At 40.2% G+C, this 22,674-nt stretch overlaps 1 protein-coding gene across 4 annotated transcripts in view; it reads right to left on the reverse strand.

Moving 5' to 3' along the window:
- The window catches only part of LOC306822440 (contactin-4-like), a 166,711-nt gene that overhangs the window by 69,570 nt on the left and 74,467 nt on the right, over window positions 1-22,674 (reverse strand). For all 4 annotated transcript variants that reach the window (XM_079341490.1, XM_079341488.1, XM_079341489.1 and 1 more), the window contains exon 5: window positions 18,104-18,199. In XM_079341490.1, the coding sequence (XP_079197616.1) occupies window positions 18,104-18,199 (96 nt within the window). The remainder of the gene's footprint in view (window positions 1-18,103; window positions 18,200-22,674) is intronic.

A 22,674-nucleotide genomic window follows, 5' to 3' on the forward strand; every position in this document is an offset into this window, starting at 1 on the left:
GTGGTTTGATGTCAAACATACTTAACCATCATTTTTGTCCCACAATTCTCCTAAAGCTTCTTCCACATCAATTATCTAAATTCAAATGTTAAACAGTTGGAAATTTGACACTCAAACTTTGATCACATTTCAGAAACCAGCAATCATTAACACCACATTATATGCTACATAAGCCTGAGGTGACTGTATTATCTACAAGGGGATGGAATACAGTTAAAACCTCTTTCTGGTTCATTCGCATTTCTTTGTGATACTAAGATTCCATTTTTGAAGAAAAATTACACCAAAAAATAATCAGACAAAGAAACAATCAAAAATGGGTTTTTTTCTGATTTTCAGACTGTCAAAAACTTGCAGGAGCTGTGGAGACATGCTGTCACAATCATCGTTACGCGGCAAAATGTTTTGTATTTATGAGAGAGGCAGCATTTAGGAAGATGACATCTCAACTGCTTAGACAAACAAGCCGGTGTAACTTATCACTTACAAGAAAGGGGAGCATCATGTTGGCAAGTACCTGTCAGACTGCTGAAATCAATATAACAGTGCTCGAGTTTAAAATGTCAGCCTTTTTCCAATGTCACATCATTGTGTTGGAGTATTTCTAAATGGGCAAAACACACAATTTGGAGTCTGATCCATGGAGGAATTTATTTTTTTTTTTTCACATTTTCAGTCTGAATCATTTTCTTTCAATCTCAGTCCAATAAGCCACTGAATGTGTAAAAACTCATCACTTGTGAGTTTGCATTTCGTTGAATTCATTTATCTTGGTAATTTTTGAGATACATTTTTTTTTATCTGTCTACCATCTCAGGGTAATTCTCCTTCTTGGTCTATGTAGCTGTAATATAAATGTGTAAATATTGCTTTGTTCCATGCTTTAAGTCATTTGCGCTTATAGATATCTTATTATTCCACCTGGTACTTATTGCTTATTTTAGTATCCCTATTCTATTTTACAGTCAAAATAATGTGTTTACGTCTGTACTGTGTTTTAGAGTAACCGTAACAACCAAATTTCCTCCTGGGATTAATAAAGTATTTCTGATTCTGATGAGACACCTGATAACAGCAGATCTATATTTGGATAAGTGTATGTTGTGAGTTAAAAAGAGAATTTTCTGAGGATGTAGAAATGTACATATCTAACTGTTTCAAGTAGTACATGGTAACTGGACTTGAGCTTTAAAGTGGTTGTCTAGTCTTCTGACTACTCAGAGCTCTTTTACACCATGTGCCACACCTACTCATTTCAAACATTGATGGCAGAGGCTGCTGTGTTAAGAAACCATCCCATTCATGCACATTCATACGCAGCCGACGAAGCAGTAGGAGCATTTCAGGGTTAAATATCTTGCAGAAGTACACATCAGACATGTTGCTGATTGAGCCCCGGTTGAAAGACGACCGGCTCTTGTATTAGCTCGACTAAAATGATCCAGAGTCTGCCTCGTATTTTCATCATTGAACTTTTATAGCATAAACACCCCCTCCAAACATCACTGCATTGTATTTTAGTGAAAATGTTCATACCTGGTTACAAGATGGACTGACATCAGTAGTGTACTTCCAAACAGCCTTAAAAATAACTAAGGACAAGGTCTAAGGATAGCTCACCATCCTTCAATGCTCATACACTAAAGCTCGGCAAACGAAGACAGAAGACTTGGTGTTTGCAGTTATCTGGTTCATTAAGCTCGTCAGTTTGGCAGCATCAGATCATTTTAAGAAAAACAAATAATTAAAAAATCCATTTTGAAGATTGAATGAATGAATGATTATCATGTGATCCCTGTGTTTTAATAATTAATGACTGAATGTTACTGTAGATTAAATTAAGTAATTATTGGACTCCATTAACCTGGTCAATAACCCAATGCAGTGTGAAGCAGAGTTTGAATTAAAACAAATGCTCAGCAGGAAAAATGAGACCAACGAGGGGATTTAATGACACATTGTAATGAATGTACAATGTTTAAACCTACGTACTGTTATTCACTGACACCAGTTCCATTAGTCAACTCGAGACATACAGTATATCAAGCAAGACTTCACAGAGCTCGGAATCAGTAAGGGCAATGCACAAACGATTGCTCAGCAGCCACAGTGTTGCAGAAAGTAGACTTTGCAATCAAGAAGTGAATATTATATTGAAATGCCAATACAGTTTTTGCTACTTTTGTGGAACACTGTATTTTTGTCACATATTTCCCACAATTCATCCCTTCTTCAATCCTGCACTTGCTGTCTTGAATTGGATCCTGATAAATAATAGTCCTCGATGGTTCACTGTCGTTCTTATGAGATTGACTCCAGGGTGAGTTTTTCCACATTATTTATGTCACCTCATTAAATATAAATGTGGGGTTGTAATCCGCTGTTCTGGAGTTGTGCAGATCCAGACAGTCTCACTGATAAGCATGTGCTATATTCCTGCTGAGCTTAATCAAACCTTACCACTTGTTAATGCACTAGCAAACAAACAAAACAGTCTTGTAGGAGCCATTCCCTTCACCACCCCTACCTGCCTGGCCATTTATCACAGCATGCTGCCCAACTACTGCAGGCTGAAAGGAACAGGTACTGCGGTGTACGGGAGGCAATGAAGGCGGCTCATCAGCACCATTTGGGGCTGGGATTTAGTGTTTGGCTGCTGTGCGTGTGGAGTCGAACACAGAGTGATGGCACAGCAGAGGTCTGTGGGGACAAGGGGACACTTCAAGGCAGGATAAGGCATGTTGTTTGTGTTTGTTTCCTCTCCAGTGCTTTTGGACTACGACTGCACCTGCTCTCGTTCTATGTTTAAAACCCATACGACAACATGGCACAACATGAGCTGCAGAATGCCGCAGAGAGCAAAAACATAATGAGATGCCTCACACAGCTGGCCAAGCAGTCCTCACAAAATCATTCAGGGGATAGATTTTATGGGTTACAATGCATTCTGGTATAAAACAGGACATCTCAAAGACAATGCATTACAGCAGCCTGGGAAACTGCCACAATAACAGGAAATCGTAGTAATTTATATTAGAATGAAAGCAATATATCAGCTAGAATATGTGATTTAATAAGTTTGCCATAAAGACGTCATCAACTATGATTTTTGGACAATATGCATCAACTTCTAGTTCAACAATATCAAAATTCTTCTGCAGTCTGTGACTTCTGTTAGTCTGTCAAAAAAAAGTGTTGCTATTTCTGACATGAACTATTTGAGCAAGATTTTTAAATGTCCCCTGAAGTGTTCTTTGTGGATCCCTCTAGGTTAAAGATCACTTTGCATAAAGTCACAATGAATAAAGCTGCTGCACTCACAAAAGGAGACCTAGGAGCATCTTCAAAGGACAGGCCTCACTGAATATTCAAAGAGTGAACAAGCCGTGCAAGTCAAACATGCCCGTCTCCTTAGAGAGATCACACCCAGGCTGATTTGTGATAATGTAAAGATGGAGCTCCAAAATAAAGCTGGTGGGCGGTAATGCCAAAGTGGGTCTATCATCCTAAATGACAGCATAGAAAGGAAAATATTTTATAACCTAAGGGCCCCTGTAAATGGACGCACACAAAGTTATGGTAGTGCACTGTCAGCTGAAATGAGACGGTGTGAGTAGGTAGCTCCATGTGAATGAGTTTAGATACATAAATCAAATTTTATATTAACAACTAATCAAATGAAACATTGTGTGTTATACTGAAAGACCTCACACAGCTACAGTTTTGCAAGTTATTTATTCATGTCATTAGGAGATTGAGGGTGCTTATTTGGTGACCAAACCTTATTTGGTTTATTAATCAATACATCCATCAATAAAGTAGTTCCATGCCTTATTTTAGGACAAGATGAGAAAAACAGTGGACAACACTGTCACTTCTGAGTACTGCTGAGGGGCTCTTAAGCAAGGCATCGTACACCGAACACTTGCTAGGGGCACCCCCTGCAGGCAGTCCTCTCACTCTAACTCCTCGATTCCACCAGATTTGTGTCCGGTCTGCCTCTGCTCCGTTCCGGCAGCGGAGCTGATAGGTTTCACTTTATTCAATGTGTGTGCTTCAACTGGATGTGCTGCGGTGCGTCTCAGCCCCGTCTCAGCCCCGTCTCAGCTCCGGCAGTCCAGAGACCTCCGGCTCCAGAGCAGATACTCAAAGCCTCTATTTCTGCCAGCTGCCGGAGCATGATACATCAATTTAGCATAGAAAAGAACAAGCCGGACAGGAAGTTAGATATCAATACAACATTAAAACATCCAGCCTATTTTTAGAATAAAACACTCAGTTTTAACTGTAAATAAAAATAACCATATACGTGTTTGTTCATGTGTTTACAAGGATTAGACCACATATATATTGCATTATCTTGCGCTGTCGTGAGCGAATCTGTTTGATTAGCACAGGAATTCCTTTGTGGAGTGCCACGGAGAGCACAGCCGATCAGCTGGCATTCCAGCTGATCGGCTGTGCTCTCCGTGCTGCGGCCAGAGAACACAGCCGGTGGCTGAGGGCGGATCAGGGTGCACAGAGCCACCACGCACCGGAGCGGGCATGCAATGCACAAGGAATGGAATTGAAGGATAACATCTCTCCATTAATGCATGTCCATAAGATCCTGTTTGAATGTATGTATTTCAGGCGCGTGTGAATATATGCATGACAATGAATAACAAAGTTTAAACCCGTATTTTCCCATGGGAATATAATAAGTTATATAAAATCAAAAATGTGCATAAAAAATAAGGAGTGGTGTTCTTTATGTGCAAAATTGTGTACGGAACTGCTTTGTGTATGTGTAGCTCATGCTGAGCCCAAACAAGTTATTACATCACGGGTCAGCTTTCACAGTATTGGGCACTGGGCAGGCAAAAAACTGTTTCTCCAAATAGTGTGATAATGTAGCAAAAAGTTACACATTTTGGGCTAAGTATTTTGTTATATTATCAACCAACTTTGGGGTTTTGTTACATTTTTTTAATAACATTTTGGGTCATTGTTACATTTCAGCAAGTTGTTACATTTCGGGCTCTAACATGTCCTTGTCTCTGTCTTGTAATTTGAGTTTTAGGCAGCTTTAAATTGTTATGGTATATTGACAAACCTATATGACAAATTTTACAAAGGGAAAGAACACTCAAGCAATTAACACTACCTGTGCACTGCATGAAATGTGCACTGTGAACCATATGATCAAATGTAGGCATTAGAAGAGAATTTAATGTCTTTATTGAGCCAGAACTGAAAAGATTAGCTTGCGCAGTGCCTATTCTGCAAATAGTAGTGGAGCATTGCATAAAATGATTGTAAATGTTTTGACTGGTTGACCTGATAGCTGCTACTGTCAGTGATGTCAGCCAGCAAAACAACAGCCATGTTTTTTTTTTTATCCACTCTTTTTGTGTTATGTGATTAATTTCCACACAATATTGGCCATGGCCTGCTTCTCTCCCTTCTGCTGCATCCAGAGAGCAGTGTCAGACAATGACACTGTCTCTAGGGGGTCTTTCCCTACTGCTAGATGCAATGCATATTCATTTAGAAAACCGAGAATAGTTGTAACAAGCAAAAACAACAACCAAAAAATCTTTTGTTTTTGCTTGCCAACTAACAATTCAGCCATCTGTCAGCAAAAGAACAATGTCTGCAGTGCTATGGTTACATCAGGGTACTTTGGCATCGTGATGTATAATCAGCAATGGCAGCCTCCTCATTTGATATTTATAATAAGAGCATACAGTGACAATTTTCATTTTTAATCAGCCAATTACAAAGCAGTTGAATGTATATGGCATTCTGCAAAATGTCTGGATTGTAACAAAAGCGTGCAAGCTTGTTGTTTCCCAAGCTGTATTATTCTCTGGTTACAAGCATCAGTATCATGTATTACATGTATGAGTAAGAGGGGTCTCTGTGCAGTATAAAATAGTCTCATTTGAACACTAGAGAAAAGTATATGCAGCCAACAATGCGGTCACAGACGCCACATGAAAAAAGTTATAAAGTCAACTGAAAAAAACTAACTTTCCTCGGTCTGATTTGAATCCACACTCAGTGATCTTGAGAATCTTTGAATGTTGCTGTTTTTTTCACAGACAAAAAAAAACAACCTCCGCAGTTAAACTACTGTCATCCCACATTGTGCTTCTGAGTGCAGTACTCTCATATCTGCTCGAGGCTCCAAGAATCCTCTGTTGCACTGCTTCCTTTACAAGACCGGACAGGATGCACATGCTCTGTGCTCTCAGGGCCTCGGGTGGGAGTGAAAAACAGACACAACACACACTGAAAAGAAATCCACTCTTAGTGGAGACACACACAAGAGACTTCTGTCTTGAGTGCTCCTTAAAGGTCTCTGCCCATTAGAAAATAGAGGTCAGCAGCATTAGGTCCACAACTAAACACAGTAATTGTGTAGTACAGAGAGCGTGGCTGGGTCACTCTGACAGCCCATTAATGTGCTCGGCTTTGATATAGACGGAAAGTGACAGGAGCTCAGCTCTTCTTGCTGTCGCTGATCCACAGTGACAGACAGGAGAGAAACTGCACTGGACTGCACATTTGGGAAAAAAAACATATTATGGAGTCGGCTTGGTTTAGGAAATATGACTCATGCTGTACCCAGGTTAAGTTAATCCATCCCCCCTCTCTCTGTAGATACCAATAGACTTTAATTTCTGGCATGTTCTGACTTTGGCCTGTCTGATAGAGAGTAGGAACATGAATGAAGCAGCCTGCCCAACCTATGTGCTAGGATCCGTAGAGTGTGTCATACCGGATCTGCACTCAAGCTTTTATCAATGTCTCTGCACTGCTGACTGTAAAAGCACCATCTCTGTACCATCAAGTACCATCTCTGGTCTTATAAGACATAGAGCTGAAACAAAAACTTTTCCACTTAAGCTAAACTCTTTTTTACTTCAACTAATAAACTATCAAACAGCAGCAAGTCTTACATAGCTGACTACCTTTTACAAAATATCAAACCATGGAAAATGTTAAAGATCAATTTCTGTAATATGTATAAGACTCAGTTTAAAGTAGTTTAGTTTTAGTTTTCATTTAAAAAGTGGGCTGCATTATAATTATTGGTGCAACCCACATGCAATACAAAATGTGGACCTGCTGCATGTTTCCTGACACAAGAAAAAGTGAAGAAGCAGAATTGGGGACTTTATGGTACAACTTTACCAGCTACCAATATGCATGGGGAGTGAATGGTTTGAAGAGGTCAAAAGCTCCAGCAACACTTGTAGTATGAAGATCAACTTTATTCAGCTTTTCTCATATATGTATAAACTGATATATGAAGCAAGTAAATAGACCTTGTATAGAGTTGGTTTTATTTCCTCCATCTCCCACGTTAAAGTGATCAGTGGGCATTGCAACTCCAAGAAAAATGGCTCAGGGCTGTGGGTCCCTTTTTCACAACAATCAAGGTTACTGAGCTCAACAGTAGCTCGCAGGGTTTTCAACTCACACATGGTGAAGGCACATGGTGCCACACAGCTGCACATTGTGGACTTTGCTGAACACAAGAGAAGACTCACAGGAAGACCACCTTGTCCTTTTCTTTGACTGTATCAAAAGTGACTATTGTGTTTATGCTACACCAGCAAAACAGAATTTACTGTGGAGTCTCAAGTAAAATGTTCAATCACAATAAGAAATGATAGAAATTGAGATCTTCTTCATTAAAAAAATATATATGAAATTAAGGACTGCATTTAAAAGCAAGCATGCATTTTATTGTAAACGTAATGGACAAAACTAAATCTAAATCTTTTGATGTCAAGAATAATTAAATACATCATGAAATGCACTAGTAAAGCATGACGTTTCATTTCATTTTTAAATCTGTGCTCATAAGATACAAGTTTGTGCATCTGACAACTTCTCCATTACTGCCACTTTAATTGTTGATATCCCTCACCAACTGTAACTTTCTTCATTATAGCTCGTAAAAAAAAAAAAAAAAAAACACATCAGACACATGTACAACTGGGGAATCCAGATGGTATGACAATAACTGCTGTTCCCTTAAGAAGAGGGATGAGATTTCAACATGCTCTCTAATGCAGATTAAGCACATCAGGCTCTGGCTTGCATCATTCTTTCAACAGGTAAACCTGAGAGCACGGGGACGTCTGAGACAACATGAGTCCTCAGTGGCCCTGCACTCATGAGAAAGCCAGTTACAGAAAGACCATGACACTGTTCTGCTGCGGATCATATTTTACTCACAAAAAAAATGTTGATAAAAGGTAAGATCAAAATAATGGGAGAACCAGACAACTTTCTTTTTATTCCCTCTTTTCTTTATCATTGTTAAATTCTTGCAAATACATTGTCAACAATTCAGCGAAGCCACAGACTGAGTTAGAACATCAGTTGCATAAGAAGAACAAACATAGTACACAACATTGTTGTTTTTCATGACCATGAAATAAATCTGAGGGTTTTTTTTAAACCAGCCTCATTTATTAAGTGTAAAGCTCCATGTTTGAAATAATAAAAATCCCACTTACTGAGCTAAACTCTTTCTACAGTGCAGATGTGTAAAGCTTTACAGGCCAGCCAGGAGTGAAATGTTATGGATTCAACTTAAATCTGCAGTCTGGTGCTCTGCTAAGCAAGCTGGGTGCTTTGGTCGGAGCTGTCATGTTTTCGCCAATTGTTATTTTCCCCTTGCACAGCAGGTGACAGAGCATTTCTTGTGGGATGAAATCCCTTGGGGCAGCGACAGGTTTGTGTTTATGTAGCTGCACGAGGCAGCCTAAGGACATGACGTATGACTGCCGGCCAGGATGTAGGTGCTTACACACTGTAAACGACAAAGAAAAGTAACAGTGTGTACCTTTTGCTTCCCCCTTTCTTTTAGAGTCCTTTAACCCTCACTGACTACTTACACTTCAAATGCAACAATAGCAAGGGGCTGCGCGGACTGTAAAGTTTAAGGGGCTTAAGAGGAGATTTTGAAAGCATGTCACTCACACATGTCTTCTGGGAAATGTGGACTTGTTACACTCAGACTCCTCCATGACCTTTTCATACGTGATTAGAAACTCCAATCAACTGAGAGTGTCACAGCCTGGAAACACACTATATCCCATTTCATGCTGCAGTCATGTTGTTGGCTTCTTGTCACTGCAGTTTCTCTTCAATGTGAGGTGTCTGAGCCATATTATGTCAAAACTGTAAGGCTTTGGAGAAAAGGTTCTGCACAGTTGCTGTGACAGTAACATGTGACATTATTTCGGAGAGCTGAAGTCCCCAGACACATGAAGAGGGGAAACATGGCAGAGTATGGGATTGTGAAAGGAGATTACTCATGGAGATTGTGAAATGTGTCGTCTGCTAATCAGATTAAGAGTTGAATAATCTCTGGTGCTAAAAAATGAACTGCTTTATATGAGTCATATACAGTATCATCAACAAACAGCACGGGAGTTAACATGTTCACAATCATGGTTTGATGAAAGTGTGGTGTGAACATTATTTTTCAGTCACTTCAAAGCAAGCGGAAGAACATTCTGTCATCGGCAATTACATTTCCAGATTATGTCATTTAAATACTGTTGATGGCCACGAACAAGACACATTTTACTTTGCTCGATGTTTTCCTCTTCCCCCTGCGTCTTGAATAATGAATTGAGAATATCAGAAAATATAACATACTGAAAGTCTTTTTTTTTTTTGTTAAATATTCAACCTCCTTACAGGAAGAACATGTGACTTTTTGATCCAGTATAAATTCCGCCCTGAGCACCAGCATAAAACCATAAATTCCTGTTTGGCGACACCTCCGACATACTGAAGCCTCCGGTCTCCTCCATCGACATACCTCCATCCTTACGCCATCTGTGTTAACACAGAGGAGGAGAGTGAGGACAAAGTTGTCCTTTGCTGGAGCAGAAATTGCCTATGGCCTGCCTTGTTTTGTTAGCAGGCTAATGTTAGCGTTCTTTATTTAGTTCGTAGTTTCACATTCTATATAAATTGATATGGAATGATTGTGTTCTAAAAACACTGACATGTCATATAAATAAGCAGCACAAAGGATTTTTTTTTTTTTTTTTTTCTGTAGTCCTTAATTAAAACTGTTTTTATATGCAACAAAAAAGTCATCCGTCCCGTACATGTAAAGCTGTAAACAAAGCTCTAACAACAAAAAAGCCAGTGGGACTCACTCTTCTCACTCATTGTGGACTGTGGTGGCTCAGAGAGACATTTACAGAGGACACTTGATTTCTGCTGTATTTTTGTGTAAAATGTCACATTCACCAAGGTGTATATTTGATCTGCTTCTCTGTCACTATCCATTACTTCTACAGCCTGTGTTTTCTATATTTCCTTTTCCCTTCTGCTATCATGTCTGTCTTTGTGTGTCCGTGAGTTTAGCATTGTGCCTTTTGTCTTTCTCAAGGCTTCTGGATTCCTGCACAACTGCTACCAATAGACTATCATCTTGGTGTAACTATTGTAATATGAAGGCCTATATTAGTAGAATAGAAGAGTGGGTTGCAGGCCTTTTGAATTTTCTTCCAGCCTCTATGATTGACTCCAGGAGTGAGAGGGTCACTACGCCTCCTTGACTGTTCTTTTTCTCACCTGTTTCTCTGTCATCCAATCAGCCAACCCAAAAGTTTCAAGGCTAGCTCCATCAGCCACACACTCCCATCCAGCCTTCAGTCCTGCCTCACCAACCATCAGCTTCCCCCGACAAATCTGCATCTGCCTGCCAGCCACTCCACTTGAAACTTAGCCAACAACTTTATTTACATCTATTTTTTTAACCATTCTAACTATTCTCCTCTAAAAATGGGTCCATCTTGTTAACTGCAGTACTCTGTTTAATACAGCCCATTAATAATCTGGTATAATTCTTATTTTAAACCTGTCAACGTGGCAATTTACACTGCACAACATGTCAGGTACTCTTATATGAGCTATGAGACTTCCATTTGGGCATTTGTATTTGTATATTGCCAAATTTATAAAATAATCTTGTCAGCCAGCTGTATGCAGTAAATATAATTTAAGTATTTAGGAAGCAAAATATGAGAATGTGGTTTAAGTTGAAAGTTGTATAAAAGTTTGATATATTAGGCCCATTAATAACTATTTCTGTGTAATTGATTATGCTTATTTTAAAAAGTAGTGAGAGAATTGATGCATAATTTAATGGTGCTCTGATGAAAATGAAGGTTTAAAAACACTATCAAGAAGTGATTAATTATTTATAGAATGAAGGACATTAACTGAATTTTTTTCTTCAAGCACTTGCATGCACTCCTGTTCGCATTCTTATTATGACTGGAACCAAACCTGGTAGAGTGTAGTGCTATTGTTTACGTTTTTAAAAGGTAAATTTAGCTTTTTTTAAATGTCATATTTAGATAAAAATGATGCTATATTCCATCCTTGTGACTCAGTTCTTTCTATTTTTCATCTACAAGCAACTTTGTTTTAGCTATCGAGCAATGACTTTATCGACCCAAACCAGGCCCTACTTGTGAAGAGAGAGATCAGAATAGTATTTTAAAGCATATTGTAGACTCACACTGATGCATTAACCTACCAAATGACACACACTAGCACATTCACTAAACACACACCCTCCTTCACACTATGCAATGTGGATTTCTAGGTTATGCTGCACATGTGTGCTCTACAAGCAGTACTCCCCTCCATACTTCCATATTCCCTTGAAATGATTTTTTTCTATCACCATCGTTACCCATTTCCCACACTCTCTTTGAAGTCCAAACGCATATTTCTGCATGGACGAGCCCATGCTGCATACAGTGGGCAGGACAGCTGTCTGCCATGCATAATGTGTCCTCTGAGAGCCTCCTCTGGCAGGTGGAAACCCAGCAGAGCCTTGGGCATGCACCGAGGGTCCCACCACTACGGGAAGATGTGCAAACATATGGTGCTGAATAGAGATGTGCAGAGGTTTTCCTCGAATGTGCCACCCACGTGCAGAATTTGATTAAAATGCAATGAGGTCCTTGTGAGTGAGGGAAGGTGGCTTAGGTGGTCTGACAGTAATTATTGTCTTGTTATTGGCTGTCAGGTTACTGATGCCAGACTGAGATATATCTCCTTTGTCAAAGAACTGTCATGAATAAGACTGCAGATAAATGAATATATGAGAAGTTTTTTCCAATTCGATGCATGCAATATGGCTCTTCAAACACTGAATACTGAATGTATTATCATGTTTTTTTCATGTTGTATTTTCACACACATAGGTATTCAGGGTTTTGGGGCAAGGTTGCCATGCCTTGTGTTCTTAAAGCAACATGACACAATATATAATCAGCCAATGTTTCCAATGAAAGATATTAGCTCATAAATAGAACCTGAATAGATGTCTTACAATCAAAAGGTGTCACCTACACAAACAAACTCAACAACACACACTTTCACATTTATTTTCATCATTTGAAATGTTATGTCCTCTCTGCAGTTTAAATGGCACTTGAATCAATCAAATCATGAATATACACTCAACAAAAATATAAACGCAACACTTTTGTTTTTGCTCCCATTTGTCATGAGATGGACTCAAAGATCTAAAATTCATTCCAGATACACAATATTACCATTTCTCTCAAACATTGTTCATAAATCTGTCTAAATGTGTGATAGTGAGCACTTTTGCTTTGCTGAGACAATCCATCCCACCTCACAGGTGTGCCACATCAAGATGCTCATCAGACACCATGATTAGTGCATAGGTGTACCTTAGACTGTCCACAATAAAAGGCCACCCTGAAATGTGCAGTTTTTGCTTTATTGAGGGTCTGGGGACTCAGAACCAGTCAGTATCTGGTGTGACCACCATTTGCCTCATGCAGTGCAACACATCTTCTTCGCATAGAGTTTATCAGATTGTCAATTGTGGCCTGTGGAATGTTGGTCCACTCCTCTTCAATGGCTGTGCGAAGTTGCTGGATATTAGTGGGAACTGGTACGCGCTGTCGTATACGCCGGTCAAGCACATCCCAAACATGCTCAATGGGTGACATGTCCGGTGAGTATGCTGGCCATGCAAGAACTGGGACATTTTCAGCTTCCAAGAATTGTGTACAGATCCTTGCAACATGGGGCCGTGCATTATCTTGCTGAAACATGAGGTGATGTTCATGGATGTATGGCACAACAATGGGCCTCAGGATCTCATCACGGTATCTCTGTGCATTCAAAATGCCATCAATAAAATGCACCTGTGTTCTTCGTCCATAACAGATGCCTGCCCATACCATAACCCCACCACCACCATGGGCCACTCGATCCACAACATTGACATCAGCAAAGCGCTCACCCACACGACGCCACACACGCTGTCTGCCATCTGCCCTGAACAATGTAAACCGAGATTCATCCGTGAAGAGAACACCTCTCCAACGTGCCAGACGCCATCGAATGTGAGCATTTGCCCACTCAAGTCTGTTACGGCGACGATCTGGAGTCAGGTTAAGACCCCGATGAGGACGACGAGCATGCAGTTGAGCTTCCCTGAGACGGTTTCTGACAGTTTGTGCAGAAATTCTTTGGTTATGCAAACCAATTGTTTCAGCAGCTGTCTGAGTAGCTGGTCTCAGACGATCTTGGAGGTGAACCTGCTGGATGTGGAGGTCCTGGGCTGGTGTGGTTACACGTGGTCTGCGGTTGTGAGGCCGGTTGGATGTACTGCCATATTCTCTGAAACGCCTTTGGAGACGGCTTATGGTGGAGAAATGAACATTCAATGCCCGAGCAACAGATCTGGTTGACATTCCTGCTGTCAGCATGCCAATTGCACGCTCCCTCAATGCTTGCGCCATCTGTGGCATTTTGCTGTGAGACAAAACTGCACATTTCAGAGTGGCCTTTTATTGTGGGCAGTATAAGGTACACCTGTGCACTAATCATGGTGTCTGATGAGCATCTTGATGTGGCACACCTGTGAGGTGGGATGGATTGTCTCAGCAAAGCAAAAGTGCTCACTATCACACATTTAGACAGATTTATGAACAATGTTTGAGAGAAATGGTAATATTGTGTATCTGGAATGAATTTTAGATCTTTGAGTCCATCTCATGACAAATGGGAGCAAAAACAAAAGTGTTGCGTTTATATTTTTGTTGAGTGTAAATCGTTTTCCATCATCATCCCCTTTCCTCCTCTCGTAGGCTGCCTTCTGGTTTTCAGATTTCCTCATATTCTGGGCCCATTTTCTCAAATCATGGCAATGTATCTGGCCTTTTCATTATGAGTTGTACTGTTCCTTTGAATTTATGTTGAAACATGCACCCCTGCATAACATCTGACAGGCCAAACAGATTCACAATAATCCACAACAATAATGTTACTGAGATTGATAACTGAGCTCTTGAATTTTTGCCCTTTCAACAGGATGAAAAAAACATCTCTGGCATCACAGTCTGTGACTATTGACATGGGTCTGTGACTCATGTCAATAATCACCAGAGCAGGAATTGAACTTTCCAACAGTACAACACCTTTAAGAATGTTCAACTCATTAATGTACATATAAGATCGTCTCTTGGCAGTCTTTTATTTCCTTACAATAGCTGGATGAATTAAAAATATGTAGAAAATGTGTTGGTCTGCCTCTGAGGTGTTTCCAAAACAAAATATATTAAGAATGTTGCCAGTAGGATTCATTAAATTTCATATTTATTGTATTCGGCCTCCAATGTTTAAGAAAACAAGGGGGCTAAGATTCATTGTTTGTTTTTTTTACTTACATTACTTTTTTCCTTTGGGTTTCTTGCTATTAATAGCGCAGTACAGGGCTCTGAGCTAGTTTTTTTTCTAACAAGGTGATTGAACTTCATTATTTTTACATTAATTTAACCAGGAGAACCTCATTGAGATTAAGAATCTGGTTTACAAGAGTGTACTGGCTGAAAGGGGCAGCGTCACAATAAACAAGTTACAAACATAAAACAAAGAGAAATTATAGGCAAAGATCAAGAATGAAATCATGTGAAGTATTACAAGTCATTGTTTAATAGCTCCATTTGCATAAAGATGACAATATCTAAGTTATTTTGCTTTATTCTCAAAGTAGACTGGGTAGTCTAGTTGTGAATAGTAGTAACTAGAACGACCATTCTTGGAAAGTGGATTGTTGTACTACTACAAGAATTCACTTTCCGAAAATTGTATCACCAAAGACAGCAACCCTATATCTCCAAATACCGTACTTCACCAACAATCCCGCTATCAGATAGCAGAGTCAGGGCCTCAACATATCAGGTATACGAAGAACAGTAATAGTAAACAAAAATGAAGGTCTGTGCCTTCAAATCTCATTGCTTTTATTGTTGCCAATTTGAGTAGTCTGATGCTGTGACCAGCAGCTTGGACGGCGATTATTTCTGTTTATGTGTGTGTCTGTAAATGTATGTGTGTGTGTCCCGTGTGTTTGAGTGCAATGTGTTTCTGTGTTTGGTGCCAACAGCCTGGCCAGGGTATGTGGGAAAGCCTGTTTAATCTTTATTTGGTGTCTGTTGTGTCCTATTTCATTCTGTGCGGTGACTGAATGGATTCATAGAACTGGCGTTGATCATTGTGCTGTGTGCTCACATATAGTTCTGTTCTAGTATACACTGACAGGTAAAGTTTTATTTCAGTGACTGTTCAAGGTGGCTCTGAGCAGAGGGTGTATCATTAAAGTGCTGGGGCTAAAACAGGGAGGCAAATACGCCAAAACAAAGCCAACCATTATGTGTCAGAGCAGCCATTATAAAGTGAAGACGGATCCACTCCCTGTGTTTGCTGCTTCTGCTTAATGAAAGATGGGCCACTATAAGAACCAAGTGACTGGTTACTTCCTTCAGCTGAAAGATATGGTGAAGCCTATTACACGTGGGAGATGTAACTCACTAAAATGGACTCCGTAACTGACAGCTTGTATTGGCTGTGTATATTAGTGAGGAGACAAGTGTCTTGAGGGGGCTTTTCATGTGCCTGATGATGCCTGACATGTTGGAATTATTTCCCCATTGGTCTTAAAAACTGAACCTTAATTGGATTACTTCAGAACAAATTGGCAGCTATGAAAAAAAGCCAGCTAAGCAACAACCGCTTAGAGAACAATCAGATCCAGATGTGTGAGCAGAACTATTTGCAAATAATTCTAAAATTTCAGAATGAGAAGCTCCCAACAGGAAGAATGCCCAAAAGGATACAAACTCAAAACAATTACAATCAATTTTGGGCAGGCATCATTCTAACTGCAGCAGACCTGGGCATGTATCTGTGATATCTGTAAGTGAATGTAATCCAAGCAGCTGTTGCATTCAGCAGTTCCAACAAGACAAATGAAGAATGAAGAGAAAATGACACATCTGCAGCAATTATATAGAACAAATGATGAACTTTGGAGAAAAACTAAGTTTAATAACTTACATTTAACTTCCTTCCAGCTGTGTTCCACATCTAATTAACGCCAAGTGCCAATTTGAGTTATGGAAAATGGTAAAAGTTAAAATAACTCCATGTATATATCATTTTTCTGGTCTTCAGGCCTTTAACATAAAATGATTTGATTAAAAAATAACAAACTTTTCAAAGTACCTTTTTCTGTGTTGTAAGCTTTATTCACATGCAAGTTGTCTTCAACTAATCAAAGAAACTCTGTTAAGAGAGTCCATCTTCACTGTTACAATAAATGAACTGGTCAGATTAAGACATGTGAATGCATTAACGCTTGTGTCAATGATTTGCTTAACTCCTTAACTCCTCCAATTATTTGCTAAACTGATTGTTTTTATCAAAACAGTCTTACTCTAACCGCTCTAACATTTATCGCACTGTTACTGTCATGGTTTGGTTTTGTCTCTGTGTTTCTTCTTGTTTTAGTTTGCATTCTGTCCTTAGTGTTATTTGTTTCCTAGTGTTGATTGTTTCCCGTGTGCTTTAATGTTTCATAGTCTTGTGTTTACTTTAGTCTTGAGTGTGTTTCCCTGTGTCCTCCTATGTTGCCTGTTAGTTTATTTCCTGTCTTGTGTTTTAAGTCTAGTCTTTAGTGTTTCCTGTTTTATTTTGTATATCTGGTTTTGGTGGTGATGTCAGTGTTGGGTTTTACTTTGTACTTGTCCTCAGTGTTCTGGTCTTGTGTTCTTTGTTCCTTGTGTTTCCCGCCTTAGTGATTACCCTGATTGTCCTCACCTGTCTCGTCAGTCTCACCTGCGTCTGATTACCCCTTGTCTATTTAGTCTCTGTGTTTGCCTCAGTTTCTTGTCGGTTCATTGTCTTGTCTTTGGTTGCTGTCGGTTGTGTCTTGTGCAAGTGCCCTGAATTTTGGATTTGGATGTTCTTCGTTTTTGGATTTAGTTTTCTCCCCGTAAGTTTTTGTTTTATGTTTTGTTAATAAATGTTGTTATTCTGCTCATGGGTCCTCCTCTCCTGTTTCCTACCCGCTACATCGTGACAGTTGCGTTCATACATACTACAGTTCATATATAATACATTTTTGTGTTCTCTCCAGATATGACATAATGGGTTTTCTGAGTTAACTCATTAACAACTTAAGTAGAAAGCTAAAAATAAATTGTTTTTAATCAATCTTTACCTTTAAAAATAGACTGAATAAAGACATTAATCCAAGAAGACTCAGCTGTAAATGGATTTGAGATTATTTAAATCTTTTTATAGTCTTCTGACTACTCAATGCACTTTTACACAGTCATCCACGAACTGATGGCAGATGGTGCTATGTAAAGTCTTACCTGTATTAACTAATTCCATGTACTACACAGTCACATGCTGCAGGCAAAGCAGCAGCACTTGGGGTTTCTTTTCCCCAAAGGACACATTGAATAGACAGCTGCAGAAGGTGGGGATAAAACACCCAACCTTCCAGTTGAGACAACAGCCTCTACCACTGAGCCACAGCCGCTGTATGCTCATGACTGTCACACATTTGATTCCTAACCCTGATGGATGTGTTGAAAAGTCCCAGGGGATATTGAAACAGCTGGAACACTTACAGAAACACCAAATACATCATTATCATCCTGAAGTTTTCACTCGGTAAGCAGCTCCCTGTTCTGTGACAATGTATTGAAAATAAGAATGTTGAGCTTACCTCCAGAATGTGGCGGTGGGCCGCACAGCAGAACTACTCCTTGACCTTCACGGACTGATACAGAGCTTCTTTTGTGCGTCTTAAAGTCCTCCAAGTCTGAAATGAAAAAGGAGAGCATTACAAGTCAGTGGCTGATACATTTAAATCCTACAATACTTGGAAGTCCTTTCATGAACAAATAACTGGTTTCTGAACAACGGTGTTTCCTCTGCCTCTTCCCTGTGCTGAAGAGGTCAAACCATACAGAGTTTAAGGGGGCATGCAGCAGGCTCCAGGTTGGAAAGTACTCACAACAAGTACGCAGTTTATTATGGAGCTCCCACAGAGAAACACACCACACACTCCCACAGTACCAGACAGTTCATGGCCTTTATTTCTTTGGACTTGAGGAAGAATCCAAGGCTCAACAAGAAATAAATACAGTTTTTGTAAACCCCAAGGGCTAAGGTTGAACCCACACTGTGTGACTACAGTACAAACCACTGAACTGCTGCCTCACCCTCATAAACAAATTATATTCAAACACAACAACACCATTCCCATCTGTGTGCCGACACTAGATTCAGGCACATGTTCAGGAGCAAGAAACAGCCACTGGCTTTTCTCCCTCCCACTAACAGAAAGACATAAATTTACCAGTGTTAACTACTTTGAAAATATAAGATATTAGAGATTTACCAGGAAAATATGTTTCACTTTAATCAAATGTCTTCCCTTCAAAGGCTATAGGCTATATCTCAGGGCTGCATATATGCTAATAAAGAAAATGTTTAAACAAAAAATACTACCAAAGACAATCTTTGATACACAACTTGAATCTATTGGAAGTCTTTTCATGTTAATGTTAAGGCAGGTGAAAAGTACTGGTGTGTGGCTAAAACATTTTTTTTAAAACATTTAATTTCTCAAATTGTTGTTTTCTCAAATGACTGTTTTTAATTTTATTCTCTAAACATTTTCTAGCAGAAATAGAAGATTTCACATTTTTTTCTATGATGGGCATTGGGGAAAAACTGAGACACAGTAAACATCATTTGACATTTTTTGTATCTCTTCTGATGACCTTTAACAGACTCAAAGCAAGTTAGAGCTTTAGAGAAAATCCTGATGGTTTTGAAAATGTGTTTATACAGGCATGCGAAAAGGGGACAATGTTTCATGTTGTGCAGTAAAGCGCAAATACTGTAGTTTCAAAACAGACAAACTTAAGATAACAAAGCCAACAGCAGAATGAAATGCTATAAAAGGACATAAAAAGCTGATAGTGAAATAAAAACCATGGGTCAGCTTTACACAAAACTGCAGAGACAAAACGTGGGTAATTTAACATCATTTAAATGAACTGTGGTTGCAGGTGACTAACTGTGGGGCAGAGGACCTTCAAGAGAAAAAATTACATAACCAAAGCAGCCTTAAAAGTCCTCCATTTCAAGTCCGTTTTCCTTTCTTTTTAAAACACAAATGATGAAAAAAGATGTTTTATCAAGAGAGGTTCATGGAATATCACATTTTTTGGATTCAGGTGCACAAGCAGCACCTGTTTTATCATTTCCTTTTACAACACTATCTGATTCACTAACTGCCTCCTCCCTTTATTTTGTACTATTTTGTGATAATGCTTGTGTAACAAAAAAAACTTGAACTGATTTTGGGTTTACTATTTATATTTTGTGTGCCCTTTACTAGTCATAAATCTCTCTAGGTTGTCCTCAGACGAGCCTTCCATAGTCACTTTCAGTCATCCCGGTTTTTCATACTTCCGGCCAGCCTGTTGGTGCTTTGCACTCCTGCGTCTTTGTTGATAACATCCAGAAATCACATTGTGGGACATCCTTGTGACTGGTGCCCATGCGCTGGTTCCCACAGCACCAGTTTGCTGGCTGGCTGCTCTTCATGTCTTTGGCAGTATCCTGCAAGTCTTATTCTCCTGGCAGCTATTTTTGTTGCTCACCCTCGATACTCCAGTATACAGAGTCTTGTTGGTGACATGTGCGCTCTTGCTGATGTTCATCACTACACGTAGCATTCGGGTGTAGCACCCATCTTAAGCCTTCTGCAAAGTTGGCTTCAGGGTCCAGCATTGACTGCCATAAAGGAGAACAGATTCCACCGTCACGTAGAAGAAGCTGAGTTTTATTTGTCGAGGGAGATTAGAGCTCAATACACTGGCCATGCCATTCAGGGCTCTCCATGCAAATGTCTAGGACAATGACAAAGAGGAATGAGGCTAGGGTATCTCCTTGCATTACCCCAGCCAGGATGTCAAACGGACATGCACCAAGTTAGGAGGGACACCATAGGCCTTCAGGATCGTCATCATGCTGCCTTTGTGCACTGAGTCAAAAGCCTTTTTGAAATCAATGAAGCACAGTACAGCTGTCAGGTTGTTCTTCTTCACCTTCTCGATTAATCTCTTTAGGGCCAGGATCTGGGATAGTGTGGTCCTCTCCTCTCGAAAGCCGTTTTGGTTTTCCTTCAGCTGAGGGTCGATGGCATGCCAAATCTGGTTTAGTATCATGCGGTTGTAGACCTTCGCGATACAGGTCAGGCTGATGCCTCAGTAGTTGTCTGGTTTTGAATGGTCTCCAGATTGGGGCACCAGGATGTTGTTTGTTGTGGAGAGCAAGGTTGCAGAACTCAAGGAGGATGTTGTCGAGACCACACTTCTTTAAGACCTCTGGAGATATGGCTTCCGGCCCAGCACTCTTACCCTCTCTGAGCGTACTTTTAGCCTTGGAAAACTCAGTGACCATGAAGGGACCATCCTTGATGTTGAGGTCATGGACTAATGATGGTATTTCCTCCTCCCTTTCATCTGATGTTGTGCCCAGCAGCTTTCGGAAATGGTTGTACCATGTCACCACCCTCTCCTCAGGGCTGCATTCTTCAACCTGTCCCTCCTTGGTGCTCTTCCGTCCCATCATCTCGTTGATGACCTTCCATGCTTCTCCATACTGCCTCTCACCATGCGCAGCCTGGACTCTCTGCACCCTCTCCATCAGTTCCTCCCCCTTGATCTTGCCGTAGGTACTGAAGAGAGACTGTTTGGCCTCATTCATTATCTCACGTTTCTCCACAGTAGGCTCTTGTGCAAAGTCAAGCCGTGCTTCTTCCACCTTGCCCCTGTGCCACTACAACCTCCCAGTGTTTGGACCGCAGGGAGTTTCTGGTTTTGTCCAGCACAGGTACACATGCCCTTGTTGCCTCTTCGTGTGCGATAACGAAATGCCTGTACTTGTTGCTGGGCTCTGCTTCTTCGTCCAGCTGCTGTAAGTGGCTTATTACCTCCTACTTATACCTGGTTTGCAGGCCAGGGTCCAGATCCTGGGGCTTGGCTTGGGGGCCCTGAGGCTCAGTCGTACCAGTGGCGAACCACGGAGAACAAAAATAAACTAAAATAAATAGTGAGCCCCATTGACTGTCATGTTTCATGTAGCAAAGAACATACAGTTTTACCTGCTAAATAATTGCATTGCAGAAAGGACACAGTTGAGAGAGTGAGAAAATGAAACGAATAAAGACTATTAGCCCGTCCTGCTCTGGTGATTGTATATTCCAAATAATGAATGAAAGTCCTGCATGAGCTAAATGCATTATGAAAAAAAAAGAGTTGAAATCAATAGTGACACACACCCACTAATATGAGCCAAACAGCAATCTGCAGCCCTGCTGCTAAGCAGAGAGGGTTGCTGCTGCGGGTCACACATGAGGGATTTTAATAGCTCCGCTGGTAATCAGGTTACCCTTCATTCATCACACCCACCACAACTGAACATTTCAAAGCTGCAATGGAGTAAAAAAAAAAAAAAAAAGAAACAAAGAACTCAAATCATTTTCATTTGACAATTGATGGAAACAATAGCAGGCCGTGTACACTTCCTATGACTGACTGCACTAATGAAGTACACCCTGGTAGAGCTCACTAAATGCGATTTAAACATTACAGGAAGGCTTCTTGTCTGCGCTGATAACACAAGTGGGAGGGGGAAATCAATTCTTTTTGCTTGTCTTGTTGCATTTACGAAACAACATTTGAAAATAGATTTCATTGCACTTCATTATTTTCTTTGTTACATTTTTGTTTCTATTTTCTACTCTTGGGTCTTATGCTTTGAAAACAAGTGCATTCATAGTTGTTGCTCTAAAGCAAGAATGTGTGACTGTTTGTTGTGAAAGATGTCGCCCTTGAGCACCAGTATAAAACCAAAACAAACTGGTGCACTTCTGCCATACTGAAGCCTCCATTCTCCTCAAGCAACACACCTCCAACCCTGCATCCCCTTGTGATGGCATGGAGAGGTCAAGCGCTGTCGGCAGAAAAAATTGGCTCGATCTCCAATTGCCTGTGGCCTGAATTGTTGTGTTGGTAGGCTACTGTTAGCACACTTCAGTTGGAATGTATCTTCACATTGCATGCATATTTACATGATATGGCCGTTATCTAAAAATGATTATCTGACATTCAAATGGGAAGTGAGTATGCTAACCTTTTTTTCTAGTCGTTGACTAAATAAGCTTTTATGTGCAAGGGGAGGAGCCAGCCAGACCTTCCATGTAAACATCCACTACAT

This window comes from Symphodus melops, assembly GCF_947650265.1.
Source record: "Symphodus melops genome assembly, chromosome: 4".
In the NCBI taxonomy this organism is placed as follows: Eukaryota; Metazoa; Chordata; class Actinopteri; order Labriformes; family Labridae; genus Symphodus; species Symphodus melops.